At 58.9% G+C, this 24,277-nt stretch overlaps 1 protein-coding gene across 4 annotated transcripts in view; it reads left to right on the forward strand.

Annotated features, from left to right (window-relative positions):
• Positions 1–24,277, forward strand: part of RGS3 (regulator of G protein signaling 3) — a 63,297-nt gene that overhangs the window by 35,834 nt on the left and 3,186 nt on the right. For 2 of the 4 annotated variants that reach the window (XM_088177459.1, XM_014881052.2), the window contains 3 exons: positions 2,596–2,718; positions 16,471–17,115; positions 20,483–20,556. In XM_088177459.1, the coding sequence (XP_088033585.1) occupies positions 2,596–2,718; positions 16,471–17,115; positions 20,483–20,556 (842 nt within the window). Of the gene's footprint in view, positions 1–2,595; positions 2,719–16,470; positions 17,116–20,482; positions 20,557–21,497; positions 21,742–23,698; positions 24,191–24,277 lie in introns of those variants that run through there. The other 2 variants (XM_088177461.1, XM_014881053.2) reach the window with 2 other exon arrangements.

Consider the following 24,277-nt stretch of genomic DNA (forward strand, 5'->3'; position numbering starts at 1 on the left):
AACCCTGTTTTCTCTCTGTAAATATTGGCAGGCCCACAGCAGCTTCCCTGCAGGAAAACAATAACGGGGAGCTGTTCCCAGCTCGAGGGGCAGCGTGGGCAGGCACAGCTCCCTGTGCCCCCTCCCCAGCCTCCCCTGTGTGGGCAGCTCAGTGCCCAGCGTGGACCAGGCTCCAGGGACACGAGTTTTATCCTAGATAACACCCAGCCCTTCATCTGGCTGCATCCCAAAGGACTTTACCTGGGTTTGGAGACAGCTGAGGGTGCTCAGCCCCCGTGGGTTGTGCTTTCCCCAATCCAGGTGGAAGTTTTTGGGAGTGCAGGTTAATGGAAGAGAGAAAACCAGAGCTCTTTCCTTGGGAAATGTACATTGGAGAGGTTAAATGTCACTGTGGAGGAACAAAGTGATAATAAAATGTGTACATGTTGGATAAATGCAATTCTGGCTGTCCATGTCCCCCGTCGACCTTGCCCACAATACCTGGGACACACATTGGGGTGGTTGCCTTCCCTGAGTTCTGGAGCAGAGGGAGATTTGCTCTCCTGGCTGTGACATTCCTGGTGGCAGAGGTCAGGGAGCCTGCAGCAGCTGAGGGGGAGCAGGAGGGAGCAGAGGGCACTTAGCTCTCAGCAGCCAGCAGGAGCTGAGCATCGCTGTGTGCTAAATTCAATCAAAGAGATGGGCTGTAATTGAATCAGGGAGGGGCTCAGGGCAGGGCTAGGTGAGCTCTGTGTCTGTCACAGCGAGGGGACAGATATGTCCTTGGAAATGCTTTAAGGGTCCCTCCAGGGGGATCACAGGAGCCTGGCAGGGCTGGGAGTGTGCAGCACTTACAGCACTGGGGTGGGCTCCACTGCTTCCCCCATGGCTTTGGGGCTCTGCTGAGTTCTGGCTTCTTTCTCTTCTTCATACACTTCCAGAGCAAGTGTGGGGCAGGGAAATGCCAGCCTGGATTCCATCCCAGCAAATGGGTGCTCATCCTCTCCTTTGAAAGTGTTTCCCCACTTTTTGGAGTGGGTGTCACAGTGGTCCAGCCTGGTGACCTGCTGGTGTGGGACTGGGAGAGACTGGGACGTCCAGGATGGGAAAAACTCACTGTGACACTCCAGGGATGCTCAGAGCATCACTGCCACCCAGGATCTGAGAGCAAGGGGGAACCCCACCACTTCCTGTCCCTGAATCCCAAACCTCTGTTCATTCTGATTGTGCTCAGAGAGCCTGAGAAGGAATTTTTAGTTTTAAGCCTGTAAGAATAAGTGTGGGGATGTCCAGGCATAAGAAAGCTCAAACTTTGTCTTCCATGGAAGTTTCTTCATAGGGGCAAAGGACTGAACCAGAGCCCTCTTTCCCAGGAGGTGATGTGGGAGCTTGGTTTATTTACCACTTCAGGGGATTTTGGATGGAACATGAATGAATTCCCATCCAATGCAAACAGTGATTTAAATGGTGTGACTAAAGAGCATTTCCCCTTCTGGCCGTGTTATGTCTCTGAGGTCACAAAGCTGCAGGTTCTCTATGACCTTTCTGGGAAAAAGCAGCTATTGGGGACCTGCCCTACTGGAAGGAAATTCTAGGGGGAAAGAAAAGATCTTTTTATGGCCCTTAGTTAATGGCTCTTTTTCCTTTCCTTGCAGTCTGTCCTAAAGTTGTGCTTTTTTTTTTTTTTTTCCCATCTGGCCACTTAAGGAGATGATCCAACCTTGGGCATTTCTGGACCCTTCATAAAGTGAAACGTGCAAAATCCCAGCAGGCAGCAGATGTTATAATGCTTAATTTTGAGCATGAGAGATAAGCAGCTGAAGGGCTGGGAGACAGCTGCTGAGAGAACTTGGTCAGAAAGTTCCTTAAGTGAGGGAGATTTGGCCCGAAGAAAACCTGTCCAAGAGGACCAAAAGATGTGTGCAAGGAAGGGCACAAGAGGAGGTGGGCTCAGCTGGAATAACTTCCCATCATTTCTCTTAATTCATTCCTTGATGGATGTTGCTGACAGACAGTGTGTGACCAGAGCTGGAGCTTCATCCCCAAATTCATCCTGGTGTTAAGTGAGGAACAGGACGGGGAGGCTGCTCTGGAGTTTTATCCCCAAATTCATCCTGATGTTAAGGGAGGAACAGGATGGAGAGGCTGCTCTGGAGTTTTACCCCCAAATTCATCCTGGTGTTAGGTGAGGAGCAGGATGGGGAGGCTGCTCTGGAGTGTCCCTGAGCTCTTCCTCCCAGTTCCACTCAGCCCAAAGGCTCTTGTTCTCACCAGTTCATGCTCTGGTGCCTCATTAATGTTTGCATACGGCAAAGAGCAATTTCCACCCTCGCTCTCCCCTGCAGTGGCACAGGGTGCAGGACTGCCTGTGCTCTGCCCGTGCTGTCCATGCCTACTCACGGAAGCACAGTCAGCTCCCCTGCAGCACTCTCCCTGTCTCTGGAGGGAGCTGATTCCCAGTCTCTTTCACTCTGCTGTGCCCAGGGTGCAGGACAGGGGTGGGAGCTCTCCCCTCCTCTGCTGTGCTGTGTGGGGAGCAAGGAGTTTGCAGACCCAGGCAGGGCCTGCGACACACGGCTAATGACCTTCTCCCTGCCTGTGTTTCCTTTACGTCAGAAGTCGGAGTGCTTATTAAGTTTGGAGGCTTACTCCCAGGAGCAGAAGAAGAGGATCTGCTGGTGTCTGGCTGAGAACATCACCAAGCAGCAACATCCGGCAGCAGCTCCTACGGACAGCAAGGTAAGAGACCCACGCGGGAGCTGGAGATTCCTGCCTGGAGCATGGCAGTGATGCTCAGTGATGCTCCTGCCAGGAGGGCTGTGCAGGAGGCTCTTTGTTTGCCAGGTGAGGAGTGAGTTTGTATTCAGGCACTGCTGTCTGCAGCTTCCTGCCCTGCCTGGGGAGCAGTGGCTGCATTTGCATCTGCCGGCTGGAGCTGAGGCAGCCTGGGCTGACACCTCCCAGCATCAGTATTTGAATATTTGCACAGCTGAGGCTCTACAACCCCGTGGCCAGCCTGCTGTGAGAGCTCGCCTCTGGGGCAGGACTGGGAGCAGCGGGAGAGGCTCAAGCTGTGATCTCTGGGTGCTGATGAAAAGGCTGAGGTCATGGGAGTAGTGGGGCAGAGATTTGCCCCTTCTGTGCACTTGGGTGGGCTCAGGTGTTTGATCCTGACCCCACACAGATGTCCTCAAAGCACATTTGGGGAGTGCTGTTTTTCATGCCCAAAGGTAGCCCCAGCACGTTTCCCACACTGAAGAGCTCCAGCCTGGCCCGGGAGCGCTGGCTCAGCAGCTCTGGGAGAGAAATGTGTGTGTGGAGGGCTCGGAGGCTGCCACACACCCTGCCCTGCCTGGGTGTAGGGAACACCCTCATCCACCTCCTCTGGGGCTGGGGCTGCCCCACGGAGCTGTTTGGGACAGTGGCAGTCTCTGCTGGGTCAGGTTTGGGTTGTTGGTGAGTGACACTGCCCCGGGAGGAGAGAAACCCCTGTGCTGAGTGTTTAAAGAGCTGTAAGTGCTGCAGACAGGGATTTTGGGGTAAAACCCCCAGCTCCCTCCCTTGGCTGGCGCAGGGTGGTGGAGCAGCTCCTGCCCCACGTCACTGTCCCCGTGTGGGTGCCTGGCAGGGCTGGCTCCAGGGCACGGGCTCGTCCTTGGAGCCGCAGCACGGCCGGAGCCGGCGCTCACTGCCCGGTCCTGGCGCTGGGAGATGCGGCCGTGGCTCTGCAGCCTCCCAAACTGGGTCAGCACAAACATCTCCACAGGAGACAGAGCCTCCAGATTCCTTTTCCTGCACGTTTCAGGCAGACTAAAATAGCAACAGCAGCACAAAGCCTGAGAAGCTCGTTACCAACCAAAGCTCCCACTCTGCGAGGGGCCCCGGGCAGCTGAATCACGGAGGTGACAGCGCTTGGCCACGCTCCTGCTGGCCTGTGTGCATCCTGCTGGCACAGCCCCGTGCCCAGGCACGGGGGCCCAGCTGGAATCCACGGCATGGGGCTGCTGCCAGGGCCTTGGCATGGCTCCGTGCTCGGCTGGGTGTGATCCCACCTTGGGCTGGGGATGATCCAGGGTGAGGCTGTGCAGGGACATTTCCAATCTGAGTACCTCAGAGTCTTAAAAAGAGGCATCGTGACAGGAGCTCTGGGCTGTTTGGGCTTTTGGGGCATGGTGCTGTTTGCCCAGACTGTTCATGGCAGGCTGTGGGGCTGTGCTCAGAGCAAGGAGTGTCTGCTCCCTGAGTTGTGGAAGGAGCCTGGCCACTGGACAGGTGAAAATGCACTCCAGAAGACACCACATCTCTTTCAAAGGCTTTTCTGTGCCTCAGTAGCCAAGAGAGTGTTCTTTGGGTGCTGTGGAGAGACATCATAGGCCCTCCAAAGTCGTGACAAATGAAGTTTGTGTTGGCTTACCAAAGCTGATGGAAATCCCGCTGGTGGGGTGTGGGGCCAGGAGGGAGAAAAGGAGAGTGACAGCAACTACCACGCACTTTAAATTGAGTTTATAGCACCTTCCCACCCCAGCAAGGTGTAAAGTGCACAGGATGTAATTTTAAAGCAAACCTGGTGTGAAAGGCAAGAAGGAGCAGCGTGGGGAAGAAGATCCTGAGGGGACAGGGGAGGGTGCTTGGGGCAGGGTGGGCACACAGGGCTGGGCAGGAGCCTGACCTGGGAGAGCTGCAGCTCTCTGGGACTGTGTCCAGGCTGTTTTGTCAGGACAGACCTCTCCGGGGATGCCAGAGCAGTGGCAGGCAGGAGCTGGGAAAATCAGCTGCTTCTTGCAAGGGAGAACTGATCCATTAGCTTGGCTTACCAGTCATTTGATACTAGGGCTATTTAGGGAAAAAACCCAGTGTCTGTGCTCTGTGAACAGACCAATTAAGCTGGAAATATCAGCCTGGCCAGGAATCTGATTTGCAAAGCCTTCAAAACTGCTCCAGCTCAGCAAGAGGCAGCTCGTTTTGCTGTGGCCACAGTCTGGCCAAGGGGATGTGGGCTTTGCTGGGGGGTGGGCAGGAAGGGCCAGCAGAGCTGAGCCATGTGCCAGCTGTGTGCTGGAGCCAGGAAAAGGGACACTGTCCAAGCACAGAGCAGCTCCTCAGGAGCCTCCATGGCTGCCACCAGTGGCAAACTTCAAGCTGTGCAGACGTCAGGCAGATTTTGGGGTGGTACCTCCTGTTTTTCAAGGCCCCCCCTGAGCTCTGCCTGGGTAGGGCAGCACTAAGGGCAGGAAGGTCCCTGTGGCTCATGGACACGGCTCTGCAGAGCTGTCACTGCCTCTGGCAGTGCCTCTGGCAGTGTCCCCAGGGAGGATGGTGTCAGGCCAGCAGGATGAGCCCTGCAGGGGCTTTCAGACCTGGTTTTGGAGCAGAGCTGTTGATTTCTGGGGGACTTGAGCAAATGCAGCATCTGCTTCTGGAGATAGAGGAAGAGAAATCCATGAGGATGCAGCTGTGATAGTCCAGCCCTGCTCCCAGTGGGCTTTTCGTGCCAGAGGAGCTCTGGGGATAGCCTGGCTGTTGTGGTCCAGCTCTGTCCCCAGTGTCTGGGAGACATGGTGCAAATGGGGCTCTGTGCCACTGTAAGACTTGGCTGAAGTTCCCTGACCTGCAAACGCACCCTGCCAGCTGCAGCAGCTCCCAGGAATTTCTCTGTGGGTATTTCCTCCCTCTGCAGAGCCTTCTCCCTCTTGTCCTTGTGTCCAGGTCTGCACTGGGATGCTGTGCCCTGCCCTGTGCCTGTGCTGAGCAAGCCCCTGTAGAACACATCCCCAGGGTGAGCCAGCTTGGAGCAAACCTTCCCCAGTGGGGCTGTGTGGAGCCTGGAGGTTGGCTGGGGCTGCCAGGAGCCACAGCCATGGCTGGCAGTGTGGTTACAGCAGAGCAGCTTGGTGCATGAACTGAGTTAACCTGCCTTGGCTGCTGACCATCAGTGCTGGGCTACCCTCAAACTGCTGCCCCAGCTTGGGGCAATCCAGCCTGACTGAGGAGAGGGCAAACTGCAGAGCAGGGCAGGGCAAGGCACAGGGAGCTGCTCCAGCTGGTTTGGCTGCCAGGGAAAAGATCCACAGCCCAAGCCCTGTGTGTAAAGGACCTGCTGCCACCGTCTGATTCTCACTGCTTGTTTCTTTGTGTCTTCCACACTCAGAACGGCTGATTACTCTTCCCTTCTGGCTCCGTGACCTGAGATTACCTCGGAGATGATGGCTGGCTGTATCTGAAAGATGCAGATTATCCTTAAGCTAAATAATTACGGACACTCTGTGGCGTGGACTTTGGGAGTCCAGGACGGGTGCTCCCCTTGTTTCCCGAGGGAGGTGGTGGATGCTCAGCACTGTCCCGGCCCTGGCTGAGAGCAGGCGTGGATGACCCCGGCCCTTCCTGGCAGCGCTGGCTCCGGTGCTGGGAATGAGCGTTCGGGGGGGACTGGCCGGCCCCTTCCTGGCCTCCCTCTGCTCAGGAAGGGCAGGGCTGTTTCTCTCACTTATTTACAACGTGCTTGACAAGTGCGAGTAAATGAGCTGTCAGCAAAAGCAAACAGTGTGTGATGGAGGGCTGATTGAAACCAGGGCCGGTGGGGCGGGAGGGACAGCCCAGCTCCCCCTGCACCTGCAGCTGGGGACGGCTCGGTGTGGGCCACCCCTCTCCTGTCCCATCCCCTGCCTCCTCTTCCTCATCCCGAGCACCCTAGGCACCCACCCTGCTGTCTCTCCACAATCCCTGCTCCTTGGCACGCCCCTGCCCCAGAAACTCCCTCCTCCTTGCACTGGGACATCTCCCGAGCCTGCCTTGCACAGTCCAGCACCAGGCACTGGGGTGGCTGTGACCAGCACTTGGGGACAAGGCTGTGGACAGCCCCAGTCCTCCCTGTGTCTCTCAGCAGGTGCTTCACTCACAGCAGTTTAGTCAGAGTGTGATCAGCACTGCAACGGAGAAGGAGGGGAGGATTTTGTGCCTTTTTATTTTGTTTTTGGCCAAAGTCTTTCCATTTTGGGCTGGGAACTTGCTGCCCCAGCTGTGCCAGCTGTGCCCTAGGGGGTTCTGCTCATCTGCTGATGTGGGGCAGGGCATGGCCAAGGGTGCAGGAAACCTGGATCTTCACCACAGCCTTTCCTTCCACAATACCAACCTGAGCACATCACAGCAGTGCCTGGAGGGCCAACCTGAACCTGGCCATACCCTCCAAGCACCTAATTGTGCTGTCAGGGGGCTCAAATAGGGGAGAAACCTTGAGGGTGATTCTGTCCCACTGAGAGGTAAAGCATCAGCTGGCAGGATGTGCAGCCAGGTCACAAAACCAAAAGAAAATCTTGTTCCACTGTTCCATGCCAGCTCTGGGCTGGGAAAGCTCATTACTGAGGACAGCCAAAGGCTCCATGGATTTGTGAGGCCGTGGGACCAGAGATGCTCTTCCTCTCTGAGTCAGGCTCCAGTTCAGCTCTGTCTGCTTAAAAATCTGGAGGAAGCTGTCCTTCCTTGTACAGAGCCATGGAACCACATACTGGTTTGGGTTGGAAAGAATCTTTAAGATCATCCAGTTCTACCTCTCTGCCATGGGCAGGGACATCTTCCACTATCCCAGGTTGCTTCAACCTGACCTTGGACACTTCCAGAGATTCAGGGGCAGCCACAGCTTCTCTGGGCACCCTGTGCCAGGGCCTCACTTCCTTTATAGTAAAGATTTTTTCCTAATATCTGAGCTAACCCTGCCTTCCTTCAGCTTAAGGCCATTCCCCTTTGTCCCATCACTTCAGGCCCTTGTCCAAAGTCCCTCTCCAGCTCACCTAGAACCCCTTTAAACACTGGAAGGGGCTCTAAGTTCTCCCCAGAACCTTCTCTCCTCCAGGCTGAGCAGTTGCACATCAGTTGGCTTTGCACTTTCATGGCAAGGACACGTCCCAAGGCCCCGGGGATGTGCCTGTAGGGCTGGGCTGGGCTGGGGTACTGACTTGTCCCTCACCTCTCCTGAACCCTGGGTCACTGAACCCTGGCTCCCCTGGCCTCACTGCCCAGCCCTGAGGCTCGTGGTGCCATTCCTGGTGGCTCCAGGGGCTCCCAGCTGGCTCCCAGTGCCTGAGGCACAGGAAGGAGGTGTGGAGCAGATGGGCCACAGCTCCCCTGGGTTTGTTCGTTTGTTAGCTGGGCTCTGAAGCCATTAGGAGAGCAGAGCTGTCCCCTCCAACAAACAGGGCTCCATTTCTCTGGGAGATGTTCTCCCAGTGGCCCCAGTGAGCCCAAATCCCCTCACCCCTGCTCCAGCAGGAAGGCTCGGGGCTGGAGCGGGGCATGAGCAGCTGCCAGCACTTCCATCACGGCCAGAGGCAGTTTTAACCCCTGGAAGGGCTGTCCTGGCCAATCCCCAGAAGGGCTGGTGAGAGGGAGAGTGCGGGCAGGAGCGGCGCCGGCAGCCGGGGGGGCTGAGCTGAGCGCTGTGACATCATTTGCTCACGGTGGTCAGAGGCACAGACTGAGTGCTCGGAGCCAGCGCTGCTGGCATTTAATGAAGGTGCTGGAAGAGGTTTCTTGCAGCCTGCCAGGCTGGAGCCCTGCTCTCCTGTGCCTCCTGCTCGGGTGGCTGCTCCTTCTCTTCTCTCCAAGCATGGCTGGAGTGTGAGCGTGTGGCTGGGCAGCCTCTGAAGTCAAGTTCAAGTAACTCCTTGCAAAAGTTTCCCAAACCCTGATATCTCTGCAGAATCAAGGGATCTATTCAAAATTCCAGGGGGCTTTGGGTGCTGATGCCCAGAGTGGTGTGGGACTGGTAGTCACAGCTTCATCCTGCCCCCATGGCACCCTGGCCCTCTACAAGCCGTGCTGTCCTGCCCTGGAACGAGCACATTCCTGATGCAGCAGCAGGGCAAGGCGTGCCAGCACCCTGCAGGAGGGCTGTGTGTGGCTTTGGAGCCACCAGTGTTGGGTTTGGGACCGTTTGGGATTCCTCCCTCCTGTGTGTGGCTCTGGCCATGGCCCTGTTGGAGGCCAGCACAGCAGAGCTGCTCTGCCAGGTCCTCTCCTCTCAGTGGATGTTTCCTTCCAGTGATCTCTGCTGGCAGCAGGAACAACTTCCAGCACCAACCTGTGTAAGACCTGTGGTCCTGTGTAAGTGGTGTTGGGATGAGTCCTTCCCAGTGGATCTGCAGTGCCTGAATGTATCAGGCTCTGGTTGTCACCTCCCTCATCCTGCCCAAGGGACAGAGCTCTGTCCCTGCCCATAATGCTGCAGATTCCCCTGCTGAGCAGCACTGAAGGGAAAGGGTGCTGAGGGCTGTGGGCTGAATGGCAGTGACAGGGTCTGCTCCTTCCTCTCCCTTTCCTACCACTCTGGATTTTTACTGCCAGGGATATTTATGGCCCAGACATCATCTCACAGCTCTGGGTCCCCCGGCACCGGCCCATGATGAGTTTGCAGGCAGCAGCTGGAGCCTGGCTCAGGAGCTGTGTCCCCATCACAGGGCACCGAGCAGTGGGGTGGGCAGGATGGGATGGTGACTGGGTCATTCCTCACTAAGAGGGGCCAGGAACCCTCAGGCTGGGGGTGATCTAAGTCTCAGGGACATCCAGGTACCCCCAGTTTGGTGACATCCCACAGACCTGCAGCCACCCAGGTGCCTCAGAGAGGGAGCAGGCACAAACCCCACCAGGCCCAGCTCCCTCCAGCAGTGCAGGCAGGATGGGAGCTGAGCACAGCCCTGGGGGTGGCTGTGCCATGTCACTGCTGTCCGTGGTGACAATGTGTAGCTGAGCTCAGCTCTGTCTCCAGTGGGACCAGGGAGCTTCCTGTGCCACTTCCAGTGCCACATTTCCTGTGCCACTGCAAAGCTACCTGTGAGGCAGAGGAGGCAGCATGGGTTTTCTGCTCCATCCCAGGAGCATTCACGTGGCCCAAAGTCCGTGCTGGAGGAGAGCTGAGCACAGACTGTCACTGTGGCAGCGAGGACCCATCAGTGAACGATGGCTGTGGGGCACATAAAACCAGCACATGTCTGAGAGAGGCTGTGCACACACCCCTCACTGTGCTCTCTCTCTGGAACCATCAGGACAGCTGTCTTGGTCAGTGAAGTGTAATCCCTGGAGGAGAAATGCCCAGCCGAGGCAGTCAGGTCCCCAGCCCGATGTGCATGGGGTGTCACGAGAGGGCCCTGGCCTTGCAGGAGAAGAGGAGGGGCAGATGGTCATGCGTGGGCTGTCCCCTGGATGGGCACCATCCACTATCCTGCCTGTTTATTCTCCCTGTGCCTGCCCATTAGGGTCGAGCTGCTCACAGAGGTTGAGATGCAAAGGGCAGAGCGCCCCATTGCAGAGCATCCCCCACCTCAGAGCCGTGACTGTGCCACAGAAAACACTTTGGGGGAGAAAACCCCACGAACAGCGAGCTTGCAGCAGAATTTCCTTAAGCGGGAAGCACGGGGATCTCTGCTCTCGGTGTCGTTCGGGGGCAGGACAGGGCAGAAAGGGAGCGGCTCGCAGGGTGATGCTCGGCCCTTCCTCAGGGCACAGCGGCCGTGCGCTGCTGTCAGCAGGTAACAGCAGCTCCGGGGAGAGCCGGCAGAGCCAGAAATAGCACGAGGGGCACGAGGGAGCCGTGTCTGGGAGAGGCTGGGGCGGTTTCAGCAGCCGCTTGACACGGACATTAATAACAGCAGGGGCAGAGCCGGAGCGCTGCGCCAGCCGCAGCCGAGCGCTGCCGCGGGCACATGGCGGGGCCGGGGCTGCCGGAGGAGACGCCGCTCGCTCGGCCCGGGGAATGCAGCTGAGAGCCCGCATTTGGTAGGTTCTACAAGCCAAGATTGCAGCCTGAGGGCCGCACCCTCGGCTGGGCAGGACGCGGCTCGGGCTGAGGAAGCGGCACAGGAGCGCGGATGTCCTTGGGGATCCGAGGAACCTGCTCCGCTCCCTGCCCTGCTCTCTCCTGGGGAACCTGTGGCTCCCGCACAGCTCATTTGCCACCAGGCTGGGCTTGAGGGTTGGTAAGGTGCATCCAGGAGGAGCCAAGGGGCATTTGTAGCACGGGGGTGTTTTGAGGTTCCCTCAAATTTGGGCTGTGCACGGCTGTGCCATCGGCGCCAGCTGGCTCTTGCTGTGGGATCAGCATTGCAATGCGCCCACAATGTGGACTTTCTGCTCCGGGACTTTTGGATACGGTCTCTGGACTGGCACTGGGGACCAACCAGCATGTTCAGCCTGGAATTGCAGCCGTGGCATGCTCGGAGTGTCGCTGGGGATGGAGGGCACCGGCCGGGGGATGGGTTGGGGTGCGGAGCTGGCACTGCCGGGGCAGCTGCGGGTCGGGGCTGGCACCCGGAGCAGCGGCAGTGCCGAGTCCCTGGTGACGGCGTGGGGAGGGCTGGTCCCGGGTCGGTCCCGGGTTGGTGGCTGCCACCTTCAGCAGGTGGTGACACCGAGATGCGGGGTGCAAGCTGAGCCTGCAGCCGGGCTCCTGTCCCCGGGCTCCTCCCTGCTGCCCTCGGCCGAGCGTCGGCTCCGCTTGCCGCTGGGTTTGGGGAGCGGCGCAGGGCTGGGGCTGGGCAGAGCCCTGTGCGACCCGCGGGGATGGGGAATGGGATTTGTGCAGGGACCGACCATGGGATCCTCCCGTGCTTCCTCCCGCCGGGAGGGCTCCTCCTGCCAGGGCTGAGGCAGCCCACGGCCAGGTTTTGAGGGCGGTACAAACATTATTCCCCCAGTCTGTACCTCCACCCTCACTGCCCTGCCCCAGGCACTGCTGGCGCTGCTGTTCGGGCTGATACACCCGCGCTGCTTTGGCTGTTACACTAATTGCTCGGGATCAATTATTCATTGTGCAGTAATGAAGCAGAGAGAGGGTAGAAAACCCGGCTGTGCAACGAGCCTTGGGCTCTGGCCGGCCTCGCAGAGGGTGAGGAGCAGAGCTCAGGGGATGCTCCTTGTGAGCACTTTCACAACGACTCCCATGAAGATTTTCTCAAGTTTTGGTAGTTGTGCTTTGCATTTCTGGCTTTGCTTTCTTCTCCTCAGCCCCATGCTGTGCAATAGATGCTGTTCCTTGTAGTCATGAGGTTCCTTGGTTCTCAGTTGTCACTTTTTAAATCCTGAGGTGCTCAACAGTGTTTCACAGTGAGAAGTTTCTGATCTGGTGGATCTGGGAACAGTTTGCCCTATGCTAAGAACCGAAATTATAAAATATTTTCCTTCTGCTTTAGGAAAGATCTACTTTGGAGAGGTTGCTGTTTCCCTGGATGATGCAGGTGCTCTTTTCCCAGCTGATGTGGGGTGGGATGTTCCTCCAGCATAGGGAACCCACTACTGTCTGCATCTCTCCCAAAAGAACCCTGGTGAGAGAGCTGGTTTCATTCCCATGGAGTCAAATGCTTTTGGGGAGGCATCTCTGTCCTTTGAAGGGCAGCAGGAGCCAGAGAGGTTCCCCGTGGGACACACGGAGGATGGAGCTGCCATGGTTGGGGACAGCCACAAGATTGGCTCTTCCTGTGGTATCCCAGCAGCTCTGTTCACTCCTGGGTGAGAGCACAGCTGGAGCAGCACATCCCTTGCTCTCCTGCTCACATCGATGTCCAACAGCCAGGGACTCCCCTGCTTTTCCCAATCTCTGGCTTTGGCTGAGGAGGCCCCTGGGTGCAGAGCAGCTCTCTGAGCTGTGTTTTGCCTCCTCTTCCTCAGCATCACCACAAAAGAAAGAAAACCTGAGCATCCCCATCAGGAGCCAGGAAAGGCTCAATTAAATGTCTTTGTGCGAGGCATTCCTTGAGCCACAGTGACTCCATGACTGAGAGGAGCAGAGGATTTGAAATGAGAAGCTGAGATCTTAAAAAAAAATCCCTGACCTTCCCTTGCTGGGGAATTCCAGGGAATGCCACACCTGCCAGCACTTCTGGCAGCAGGAGAGCTGGCAGCACCAGGGCAAGGGCAGGGCAGGCTTCAGCTCTCAGCTGTGCTGTCTCCCTGGCTGGGGATTTCCCACCTCGAAGTCCCAGCTGTGGGCCACCAGCAAGGCCACATTATTTAAAGAAATGCTGGAGAAGTCGAGGTTGTGCTGATGCTCGTTGAAATTTTCTCTGCTGTTGAACTGGAACAGTCCTGGATGTGAGCAGCAACTGAGAAAAACCTGCTCGACGTACAGACCAAGGAGCAGAGGGTTTGCAGTTCTTCTGCCCTGTCTTGATTTCAATAAAACTTTAAAAACTTGATTTTTGAGATAGTGAGTGATCCTTGAAGGCAAAGAGAACCCAGGGAATGGGTAACAGGTGCAAGGTTTGAGGATGTTGGAGCAGGCAGGACAGTGCTGGTTTATTTTTGAGTGTGTTGATATTTGTTCAGTGAGGAGATCATTCTCAGGAACTCTCTTGCTGTTGCTCTGGTTTCAGACCTATCATCCTCCTTCCCTAAAATGACCCCAGAGAGCCATCCTGGGCTTTGGAGGCAGCTCTTGCTTCTGCTCTCTCTTCCCTTTCTCAGGAAATGCTGCTTGGCCTCTCAGTCTGAGACAGAAACTGCAAGAGTGAAGTGTGAGATCCTTCAGGGAGGATGGAATAAATCTCCTCAGCCCCTCGACCTGCCCGGATGCAGACAGGGAAACCCAGGTGCTGGGAATGGCAAAACCAATTTGTTGAGTGCAGGGGAAGATGCAGAGGCTGAAAAAAGGGAAATCTGCACATGGAGGTCAGGGACAACCAGATGCTGAGAGCAATGAGACCAAGGCATTGAGAATGGAGAAATCCAGCTGTTGGCTGCTGCAGTGGGAGCATGGAATGTTTTGGGTGAGTCTGTGAGGTGGAAGGGCAGCACCTCCCTCAGACATCACCAGCACTGCCTCCACTGCTGCCTCCTCCAGCAGCCCCTTGGCCACACGAAGTGGTGAGAAGGTGTCAGCCCCCCCTGGCTACTGGAAAAGCTGCTCAAAAGCTCCAGGGAGAGCTCAGAGCCCCTGCCAGGGCCTAAAGGGGCTCCAGGAGAGCTGGAGAGGGAATTTGGATCAGGCTTACAGTGACAGGACAAGGGGAATGGCTCCCACTGCCAGAGGGCAGGGCTGGATGGGATATTGGGCAGGAATTGTTCCCTGGCAGGGTGGGCAGGCCCTGGCACAGGGTGCCCAGAGCAGCTGTGGCTGCCCCTGGATCCCTGGCAGTGCCCAAGGCCAGGTTGGACATTGGGGCTTGGAGCAGCCTGGGACAGTGGATCCCATGGAAGGGGGTGGGATAAGATGGACTTTAGGTCCCTTCCAACCCAAACCATCCTGTGAGTTTATGAAACCTGGTGACATTCCCATCCCTGAGGTCCCAAGTCAGCTTTGGGCAGCCAGGTGGCTTTGTGCTGATGAAGTCCCTGGTGCCTCCAGACAGGAGCAGGTCTGTGGGCTGGCAGTGGTGGCATTGCTGCCTCTCCTCCCCCGTGTCCCCCCAGCCCAGGTGATGCTGAGCAGAGCTCAGCCCTGTGCAGACAGGGTTTCACAGCCCTGCTGATGCTCTCAGCCCGAGATGGAACCAACCCTCGCTCATGGTGAGGCTGCTGCTCATCCCCTCCATGCCAGAGAAGAGCAGCAGAGGCTCTGATTGAATTAGTGCAAGGATTTAATTTAATCCTCAAATGTCTCTCATTTTAAAGGAGCCTGCTCATTTCCTTCTAGGACCTTATCAGATGCAGGCACCCAGCAATGTGAGCAGCAGGACTGGGCAGATAGGCAGTGCTGGGGGGAGGGCTTTGTGGGGAGTGACTTGAGGGCTGTGTGGGTTTTTCCTCTAATTATTTCATGAGATAATGATGACAGTGATTGCAAGACAAATAAAACATCAGCAGCATCAGTGAGGCACACGCTGGTGCAAATGGCAGCCTGGCATGGCAGGGCTGGGAACATTCTCTTCTTACAAGGAATTACTGTGTGGGGGAAGTGGAACAGCCCCAAGGATGGGGTGAAAGGAGCATTTGCTTTGTCTGACACCAAATCCAGCTGTTTCATGGATGGGGCAGTGCCATGAAGGGACCAAGCACATCGTGGTCTCTGAATTTTTGTCTTCAGACTCACTGGGGGGGGGGTTCAGGTGATGCTTAATTGCAGCTGGGGTGAGCCAGGCTGGGTGGGACAGAGCTGGTGCTCTCTGTGCTGCAGGTGTCACAGGGACCCTTTGGTGTCATAAACCAGGACAAGGCACAGCTGGACACTGGGGGCTCCTGCCCAGCTGGCTGTGGCACTGAGCTCCAGCACCTTCCTGCAAACCTGCCCAGCTCTTTGCCCCCTGAGCTCAGGCAGGTGCTGCTGGGTGGGGTCTGTGCTGTCCCCTCTGTGCACCCCCGGGAGGTGACAGCAGCTTTTCCAGCCCAGCATCTGCACACAGCTGCCTGGGGATGTCCAGGGGTGGTTATCACCTCTGTGCTCTGGGGGATGAGGGGTGTCCAGCAGCAGGGTGGCTCTCCCAGGAGTGCTGTCACAGGCTGGGACCTCCACAGGGATACAACCTCTGTCCACTCCATGGGTGCCTCCTCCCAGTGGGATGTGTTGATTCCTGGGGCTGCTGCCCTTTTTGAAGCTGAAGTAAATGCGTACAGAGGGGGTGTCTTTGTTAACTCCAGCTTTCTGGTTGTCACTGGGTTTGTGGAAATGTTTGGATCTCAGCTGGGTATACAGTGACTTCTTTTCTGGGTGACTTGTTAGCAGGGGGTGGACCTGTGGAATAGCCCCTGCCCCAGGATCTGCGTAGGAGGGAATTTCTTCCTAAAGAGAGGATTTTTCTCTCCTTTGGTCTGTTTTTCCCTGCTGGGTTGATTTTGCCTCTTTGGCTTAGACAGAAAAATCACACAGGACCCCGCTCTGGCAGGGGAGGGCTCATCGCAGGCTCCCCCTGCTCACAAAAAAACACCCTTGGAGGTTTTCCCCTTGGGCTTTTCCCTTTGAAAGGACAGAGCTTGCTCAGGCTTCCCCAGCTGCAAAGAAACCTGGAAAAACCAGCCCAAAGGCTTAAAACCCCGACAGGGGCTGGCAGGAGTGGCTGTGGTTTTGTAGGGCTTGCCCAGAGCCACGGGCTGAGCTGGGGCACTCCAGGGATGGGCAGAGCCCGGCGAATCCCTTTGGCATTTGATAACGCGGTGCAGGAGGGGCCAGAGCTGCTGGACGAGGTGCCGGGTTTCTCTGCAGCCCCTGGGGGAAATCCCTGCAGGGCAGCAGCTCCCGGGGTGAGGATGCTGTTACGGCTCTGCCTCTGCGGCTGGAGCCAAGCCGGCACCCTGGGATTCTTCAAAATCCCTGGGATTCCGGGGCTGCCGGGTGCTGAGGGGACAGCTGAGTGCCAGCACCCACTCCTGCCAGCTGGGGAAAGCAATGGGTGACTTGGCACCACCTGGGGACGTGGGGACAATGCCATCCCACCCCAGCAGAGCACTGTTAGCGTTGTACAAATGGGTGCCAGCCTTGTAGGTGGGGTGTGAGGAGGTGAAAGGCTCCCCAGGAAGGTGGCCAGAGAGATCTGGGGTGCTTCTGCTTTCATCCTTCTTTATCTTCTCCTCTGGCAGATGCTGGAGACGGACGCCGAGAAGCCGGGGCAGATGCACTCGGAGGATGGGAAGGCAGCAGTGGGTGCCCCTCCAGCTGCCAAGGCAGCGGCTCTGGCCGAGCCCTGGGATGCTCTGGGGGCCACCCAGACTCCTCTCCTGGTGGAAAAGCAGCCGGTGGCCACCGCAAAGAGAGAGGAGCAGCCCAGCTCCCTGCCAGCCTTTGTCATCCCCGAGCTGCGGCTCGACAGCACCTTCAGCCAGAGCGCGGCGGGCACGGCGGGCAGCGCCACGGACGGCGAGGACGAGGAGGAGGATGAGGAGGAAGATGAGGAGGAGGAGGACGAGGAGGAGGAGGACAGCGACGAGCAGTACCTGGACAGGAACGAGCTGAAGCGCAGCAGCATGATCGAGACGTCGGGCGGGCAGCCCGGCTACACCCTGAGCGTGCAGGGCTCCCTGCGGCGCCGCACCCACAGCGAGGGCAGCCTCCTGCAGGAGGCCAAGGGCCACTGCTTCACCTCCGACACCACCCTCAACTGCTCCGACAGCCAGGACACCGCCGGGCACTGGGCACTGCCCTCCCCCAGAACCCTCAAGAAAGAGCTCGTCAAAAACGGCGGCTCCATCCACCAGCTCACGCTGCTCTTCTCGGGCCACAGGAAGGTACGTGAGCCATGGCTGGCCCTGGTGTGGGAGAGCTCCTGGGGTGGAGGTGTCCTGGCAGGTGACCCCTGTCTATATGACCATGGCAAATCTGCCTTATGAGCGGTCGGGAGGGTCCCTGTCCCTGGCAGCCAGCTCTGGGAGGTGCTTAGCACCGGGACGTGTCACCTCAGCAGCGCTGGGACCATGGGTGGCCACTGCCAGCGCTGCATCCACACCCTGTGGGTCCCGTGATCGGCAGCCACTGTCTGCTGGGACTGGGCAGAGGTGCACCTGGGGATCTGTGCTTGCACGGGACTGCTGCCAGCAGCAGAGGGGAGAATCCCTGGTGACAGTCCCCAGTGCGCAGGGGGTGCCAGGAGCAGTGTGACCCTCTGCCCCCACCGGCCTTCTGCAGGGCTTTGACCACTGTGGGGGTCCAGCTCATGAAAAAGCTGTGGTCAGCAGTGGTGTGTGACCCCAGCATGCAGGAGGAGCAGCAGAGGCTGTGCCGAGGGAGCTCTGCCCAGGACTGACCTGTGCAACCCCAGGGGTCTGGGGTCTGAGCCCCCAGAGCAGAGCTGACCCTGGCTGCACTGGGTCAGGAAACGAGGTGCCAGAGATGGGAAGTGCTGCTGTTCCCATTCTCCCCAGGTGACACTGGCAGGGTGCTGAGATTGGCCCCTGGGCCCACACTCTGCTCTGTCCTACAGAGCCCCCACCAGCTCCATCCCTGCCTCAGCTCTGGGTGCTGCTCGGGGGCTCTGGGTGCTGCTTGGAGCTTTGGGTGCTCCGTTGCTCAGGGTCCTGTTCCCAGCTCAGGACGTCATTTCACAGCTCAGGACCATGTCCTGCTGCTTGGGACCTTGCAGAGCCACATTCTGCTCCAGAGCAGTGGGATCCTTGGCAGGAGGGGTTGCTGCAGACCCTGGGGTTAAACCCATGCTGGGGTTAAACCCGTGCTGGGTTAACCCTCTTCCTGTCACGCTGATGCTGTTTCCTGAAGGAATTTTTGGGCTCAGAGTCTCTGACCAGCTGTGAGAGCCCCTCCCGGGGTTACAGACTGCTGGGATGGGGCTGCTGTCCACGAGGGAGTACAAACTCTCCTGGAGACTGTTGCCAACGACTGTGTGCGGGAGGAGATGGGGGGGCTCAGACCCGCCCTATCCCGAACAAAGATGAGCCACCCTTGTGTCAGGGACACGGTCGCTGCCTGTCGCACCTGCGAGGTGACAGCGTCAGCGCCAGATGCGCTGAAGGAGAGCTTACAGTGCCGCTGTGTGTGCAGCCCCGAGCCTGCAGCCCCGCAGCCCCGCAGCCCCGCAGCCCCGCAGCCCCGCAGCCCCGCAGCCCCGCAGCCGGGCGGGCTGTGTGTTCCTGCAGGGCACCCCGGATCCTGCTCCACCCTGCCCCGGGGAGCCGCCCCCTGCGCATCCTGCTCTCGTCTGGGTGGATGTTTCCCCGCAGAGGTGAACGGAGCTCCTCCTGCGTTCAACTGTTCTGCTGAACATTAGACTGGGATTTTTGGGGCAGCGATTGGGCAGCCTGTGCCGGTGGGGTGGGCAACGTGGTGGCTGCAGCTCCTGCAGCTCCCAATTCCAAGCCTGCAGCAGCTTGGAGCTAAGGCTGCCTGGAGTCTAAATCCCTGCCCTTGTGTTCTCTTGGGCACCCCTGCCTGTTCCTACTGCCTTGTTCCCTGCTCACATCACCCTACTCCCACTGCCCCATTCCCACTGCCCTGCTCCCACTGCCCTGTTCCCATTCACCTGTCCCCACTGCCCTGCTGCCACCACCCCATTCCCACTGCCGTGTTCTGATTCCCCCGTCCCCATTGCCCTGTTACCCTGTTACCTTGCCCCATTCCCACCGTGTTCCCATTGTCCTGCTCCCCTTGCCCTGCCTCCCCAGCTGCCTCTGGAGGGTGTGCAGCAGTCAGGGAAGTCAGACACGGGGCTGAGCCACTGTGGGATTGGGCTACACTGTGGAAACATTTTTATCGGTCTGTGCCTTTGAATAGCTCAATGAAGCCTCTGAGCTTTTTGGAGCAGGACGCTCCAAAAATGCACAATTCCCAAATGGAATTCCCCCACCAAGCTGTCAAGCACTGGCAGCACCTGCACCCAGCGGCCTCGGCTGCAGGGCCATCACATCCGTCAAGGTTCTTGGTTCTTTTCCCATCTAGGAGTGTTTCAGAGGGGCTCATTCCACAGCCCTTTTTAACTCCATCGTGCCCGGTGTGCCTCCCCGTTCCCCCCTTCCCGCGGTGAGGCTGGAGCTGGTTGTTTTATTGGGCATTGTGGGGAGCGCTGGGACTCCTCGGGAGAGCTCTGCTGCTGCCTTTTGTCCCCGAGCACGGAGCCTCTCCGGACAATGGCAGGAAGCCCCGGCCAGCCCGTCTGCCGGGGCCAGAGCGGCCCGGGGAAGGTGCTCGGCGAGGGCCGCATTGTTCGGGGCCGATAAACTCCGGAAACCCGGGCGCAGAATGGAAGGAAGTGTCCGAAAGCTCGGGCCCGGGGCTGCGGGGCTGAGCGCAGGGTTCCCACGGCCCGGCCGCGGGGTGATGATCCTGGAAAGCGCCTGGCAGCCCCGGGAGCACGGGATGGGCTGGATGGGCGGGATGGGCTGGATGGGCGGGATGCGCGGGATGCGCGGGATGCGCGGGATGCGGGGCTGGGTGTGGGGCGGGATCCGGGGCGGGATGCAGGGCTGGTTGTGAGCGTCTGCAGCGTTCAGGAATGGATGGAATACTGAAGGCCCCGAGTTGTGGTCATCCCGCGGGTCTCCCTGCCTGGTGCCAGGCTTTGTGGCACAGAGGCTGTGCTAGTGCTGCCCTGAGCTCATGGCACATCCCAGATCCCCTTGGTCTGTCCAGGCTGCCCTGGAGCAGTGCTCAGAGAGCAGCCTTGTAAACTGCAATGATATGATTCAATTATAGGTGAACTGTTCTGATTTCTCCTGCATGGGAGACTGCTGGGAACTCCTGATTGATTTTGGGTGCCCAGTCTGGTTCTTTGGATGGTGGCAGGACCCCTGTGCCCACTCAGCAGTAGGAGTAGGAACATCAGGAGTGGGGATGTGAATGTTCTCCCTGTAGGAGGTGCCCTGTCAGCATCTTGAACCTGGAGGCTACCGGGGCCACCGGCCATGGGGTCTCCTTGGATGCTCCAGGAACACCACGGGCTGAAGGTGGCAGAGGATGAGTGAGGGGAGGGAGGTTCCTGTGGCAGAAGCTTGTCCCATGTCGTTGCCATCATGAGGAAGGGGCCCTGTGGGTGCTGTGGGTCTGGGCTGTGGTGTGGGCACCGTGGGGATGCTGGCCCTGGTGACACAGAGTGACACCGTGGGCATGTCCTGATGTGATGACAGACACTGTTCTGTTCTCCCGCAGCTGAGTGGAGCAGACCCTGAGTGCAGCTGTGATGAAGGAGACGAGACCTCCCGCAAGAAACGCAGCAGGAGCCTGTAAGTGTCACATCGGGGGTGGCCTCGGGCTGCTTGTGGGCTCAGACACCTCGGCCAAGCCCCGCTGGTACCAGGAGCCCTCAGGATCCCCGTCTTTCCCCCCTGACTTTTTCCAGCAGCAAAGCCATGAAGTGGGGTCTCATTTCACATGGAATTGTTTCCAGGGAGGGCAGTGGGGTGTGCTGGGGGCACTGCCCAGCCCAGCTGGGAGCACCCCCTTCCCACCGTGCCCGGACAGGATGAAGACATCGGCTCTTGGGAAAAGCAGCTTGCCCGGGTTCAGGGAGAGGACATGGAAGTAGTGAAATCTGAGCTGGGGGCCTCTTTCCCGCTGGCCCCATGCCGGGAGGAGGAATGGGGAGGTGGAATGGGGAGGTTTCCCACCGCGGGGCAGGCTCAGCCCTCTCCGCACATCTGTGGCAGTGTGGTGGGAGCAGGGACCGCGGGGACCCTCGAGGGACACCGGCAGCCACTCTGCTGCTCCCGGTAAGGCTTCGGGGTGCCAAAAAGTGGGTGCAAACAAGGACGAGGCAGCCGTGGCCTTTGCTGTCCTCAAGCACAGCTGCAGCTGAGGAGGGGGGCAGGCGCACGAGTGAGGATGTTCGGGAACGAACTCCTCCAGAACGCGGATCCCGCCGGGTGCCAGGGCCGCGGGGGTGCCCGTGGCTGTGTGCCCCGTGCCCTGCGCCACGTGTGCCGGGCAGGTGGAGGAGCCACACGTGGTTCGAGCGGCTCAGGGTGCGAGGGGGCTGCGCACGCAGCTGCCCGGCCTCGCCGCCTGTGCCAGCGAGCGGCACTGTCGGCCCGCGCTGCCTCATCGCTGCCGCCTATTTTTAGCTCTTTTTATTCTCTCCCCCCACCAGCGCTCGAAATGAAAACGAAGCCCTTGCGGCAGGGACGTCCCCTCGGCCGCGTGGCAGCGCCGGGGGAGCGGGGCTGGCGGGGGAGGCTCGGCCCCCCCGGCGCGGCGGGGTCAGGGGCGGTTGCGGAGCGGGCTCTGCGCTCACCTTGAGCCGGCAGGGGATGCTCCGGGGAGCGCTTGGCAGCGCCATTGGCTGTCCCGGCCGGCTCCGGGACTATTTATGGTGCGCGGGCCGCGGGTCGGCACTCGCTCCTCTCCCGGCACACGCTGCCGGCCCCGATGTGCCACGCCATGGTGGACTTCTCCGAGAAATACCTGGAAAGGTAGGACACCCGGCATCCTGCGACGAGGGGGGATGTGCTGCCCAGGAGATGGTTTAGAAGCAGGACGGAGTGATGGTGCTGGGCCTCGTGGTCATGCCGGGGTTCCGGGACAGATCACTTTATAGAGGCAGCTCCGGAGAGAAACCAGCAATTTTTAAATGGAATTATTTTTCCTGTGGCATTTATTGTGCAGCTGGGGGCTGTGCCTGCCCGTGGCTGTCGCAGCCTGGGTTGGTGCCACTCCTTCTTTGCAAGGGTGTGCAAGAGGAGCAGCACGTGGAAGTTGGGGAACTTCCTTAGGAGGTGTTTGCCTGGTGTGTTCCAGCTGGAAAATGCACCCAGGAGCCAGGATCACCTGCCTGGTGTGGGCCAGCTGGTCTTGTGCCGAGGGCTGTGCTGTGCAGGTGACCCACGTGTGTCACGCAAGGGGTGCTCAGTGCTCTGCCAGCCCCGCCGGGCGCTGCCCTGCTGAACTGGGAACACTGCTGAAATTGTTGCTCGAGGCTGTGTGGGATGGCTGGTCCTGTGTGCTGGCGAGTCCCCAGCTGCCGACGGCATTGGCAGCGCGGTGATGGGAGGCAGATGGTGTTTGGAGCGTGAGGCTCCTTGTTTGGAGCGTGAGGCTCCGTGTTTGGATCTGCTCTTCCCACATTAGCGGGTGCCTGGCAGCAGCGGGACGTGCGCCCTGCTGGGATCACAGCCCAGGGGGTGTGAGGCAGTGAAACTGTCCGAGTCTGTGAGGGTATGGATGGCACCAGGGACTAGGGGGAGCAATTGCCCTCTACAATCATCCTGTGGCTCATTGGACTGAGCCATGGGGTTGTTGCACATCTTTTATTTTTCCCAATATTTCTGTGTTTTACCCTCCTGCGACTAGGGAGAGTGGTGGGTCTGAAGAACATCACCTGGGTTGGGGTGGTGCATCTGTGCCCTGAATCCCTCTTGTCCCCCTCATGTCCCTGGGCATGGCTTGACCAGGTAGAGGTGGCTTCTCTGAGCATCCTTGCTATGCTACCTGTGAGAGGTCCTGTAACATTGAATTTACAGAATCAGAAAGAGCAAGAAGTGAAAACTGAAGCCGCTTGCCTGATGAGATGTTGTCAGATAAGGAGCTTCAGATTTAGAGGGCAGAGTCCATGTATGTTGAGAAAAGACTGATGCTCTTAAGTTTTGATAAATACATTATATCCACAGGCAGTGAAACACTGTCTGTGTGCACTTTATGATGAGATCGAAGAGTGGTATTTTGAATGTCAGAAATTAAAAACACATCTGGAAGTGGTAATTCTTTCCAGTTATGCGGGTTCCAGCTGCATGTAATTAAGATAGCATTATACTTGCTTTTTAATGAGCGACAGATCACTGTAAATGGGAGAATACTGCCAGAAAAGGGTGTGAGAAGCAAGGCCCAAGCGGTGTAAATTGTCACTGCTGCACTGTTTTTGTGTTTTGGAAGGTTTTTGGTGCCGTCCCCCCGGCCGCTCCATCCCCGTGTCCCTGTCGGGGTGCAGTGACCGCGCAGCGCCGCGCGGGGGCAGCACCGCCCGCCCCATCCCATCCCCGATCCCTGCCCGTGCCGGGGGGGGGGGGGGAGGGGGGCTCCTTTTCCCACGGCGCTTCCCAAAAATCTGTAAAACTTTGTGTTCCTGGTGGCTCCCTGGGGCAGCCGCGAGCCCCATGCCCGCGTGTCCGTCAGCCTGTCTGTCCAGGGATTCTGAAGCGCGGGGACCCGTGCGCGGGTGACAGCGTGAGGTGTCTTTGCCCCAGTGCCCTGCGCTGCCAATCCCGGCCACCCCCTTATGGAAATGTCCCCACGGCCATGCCCCACACGGGCTGGCACCGCAGACGTGTGAACACGCGTGGGGTGTGCGTGTGTGGGTGCCCAGGCAGGGGGGACACAGGGCAGCGCTGTGCCCGCTCTGCTCATCCCGCTCCGCCCCGCCGCCGGCCCCGCTGCCTTCCCGGGATGCCTGCACTCTATAAATAGCCCTCGTAAATCCTCGCCGTGATTATTTTTCCCCGCCGTCTCTTGAAAGGCCCCACTATCCGCCTCGGCGCTGATTTTTCCACCTTTCCTCAAGTTTCCCCAGCAACGGCAGAGCCGTCCCAAACAGCGGCGGGGCTGACACAGCCTTTACTCACTCGCACGCTCCCGGCCGCCCCACGCCGCATTTAAAGCTCTCGGCGCTGAGCCCTCCCACTTCCCGTTCCGCGCTGGCCACTGCGGGCAGGAGCGCGGCTCGGGGCGGGCGGCAGAGCGCCCGAGCGTCCCCGCTGTCCCCGCGGCACGGGCTGTCCCCGCTGTCCCCGCACCTCGGGCTGTCCCCGCAGCTATGCCTTTCTTCCGCGACCTGTCCAAGCCGCAGCCGCTGGAATTCCACGCGGAGATGCTGCTGGCGGTGCAGAGGCCGCACTCGGGCAGCCTGCAGCGCCGGCACACCATGAAGGAGTAGGTGATGGGCGCGGGGCACGGGCGGGATGCGCTGCCGGAGGGTCCCCGCGGGGCCGGGGGTCCCCTCGCCCACCCGCTCACACT

This window comes from Sturnus vulgaris, chromosome 22 (genome assembly GCF_052056855.1).
Source record: "Sturnus vulgaris isolate bStuVul1 chromosome 22, bStuVul1.hap1, whole genome shotgun sequence".
Taxonomy (NCBI): Eukaryota; Metazoa; Chordata; class Aves; order Passeriformes; family Sturnidae; genus Sturnus; species Sturnus vulgaris.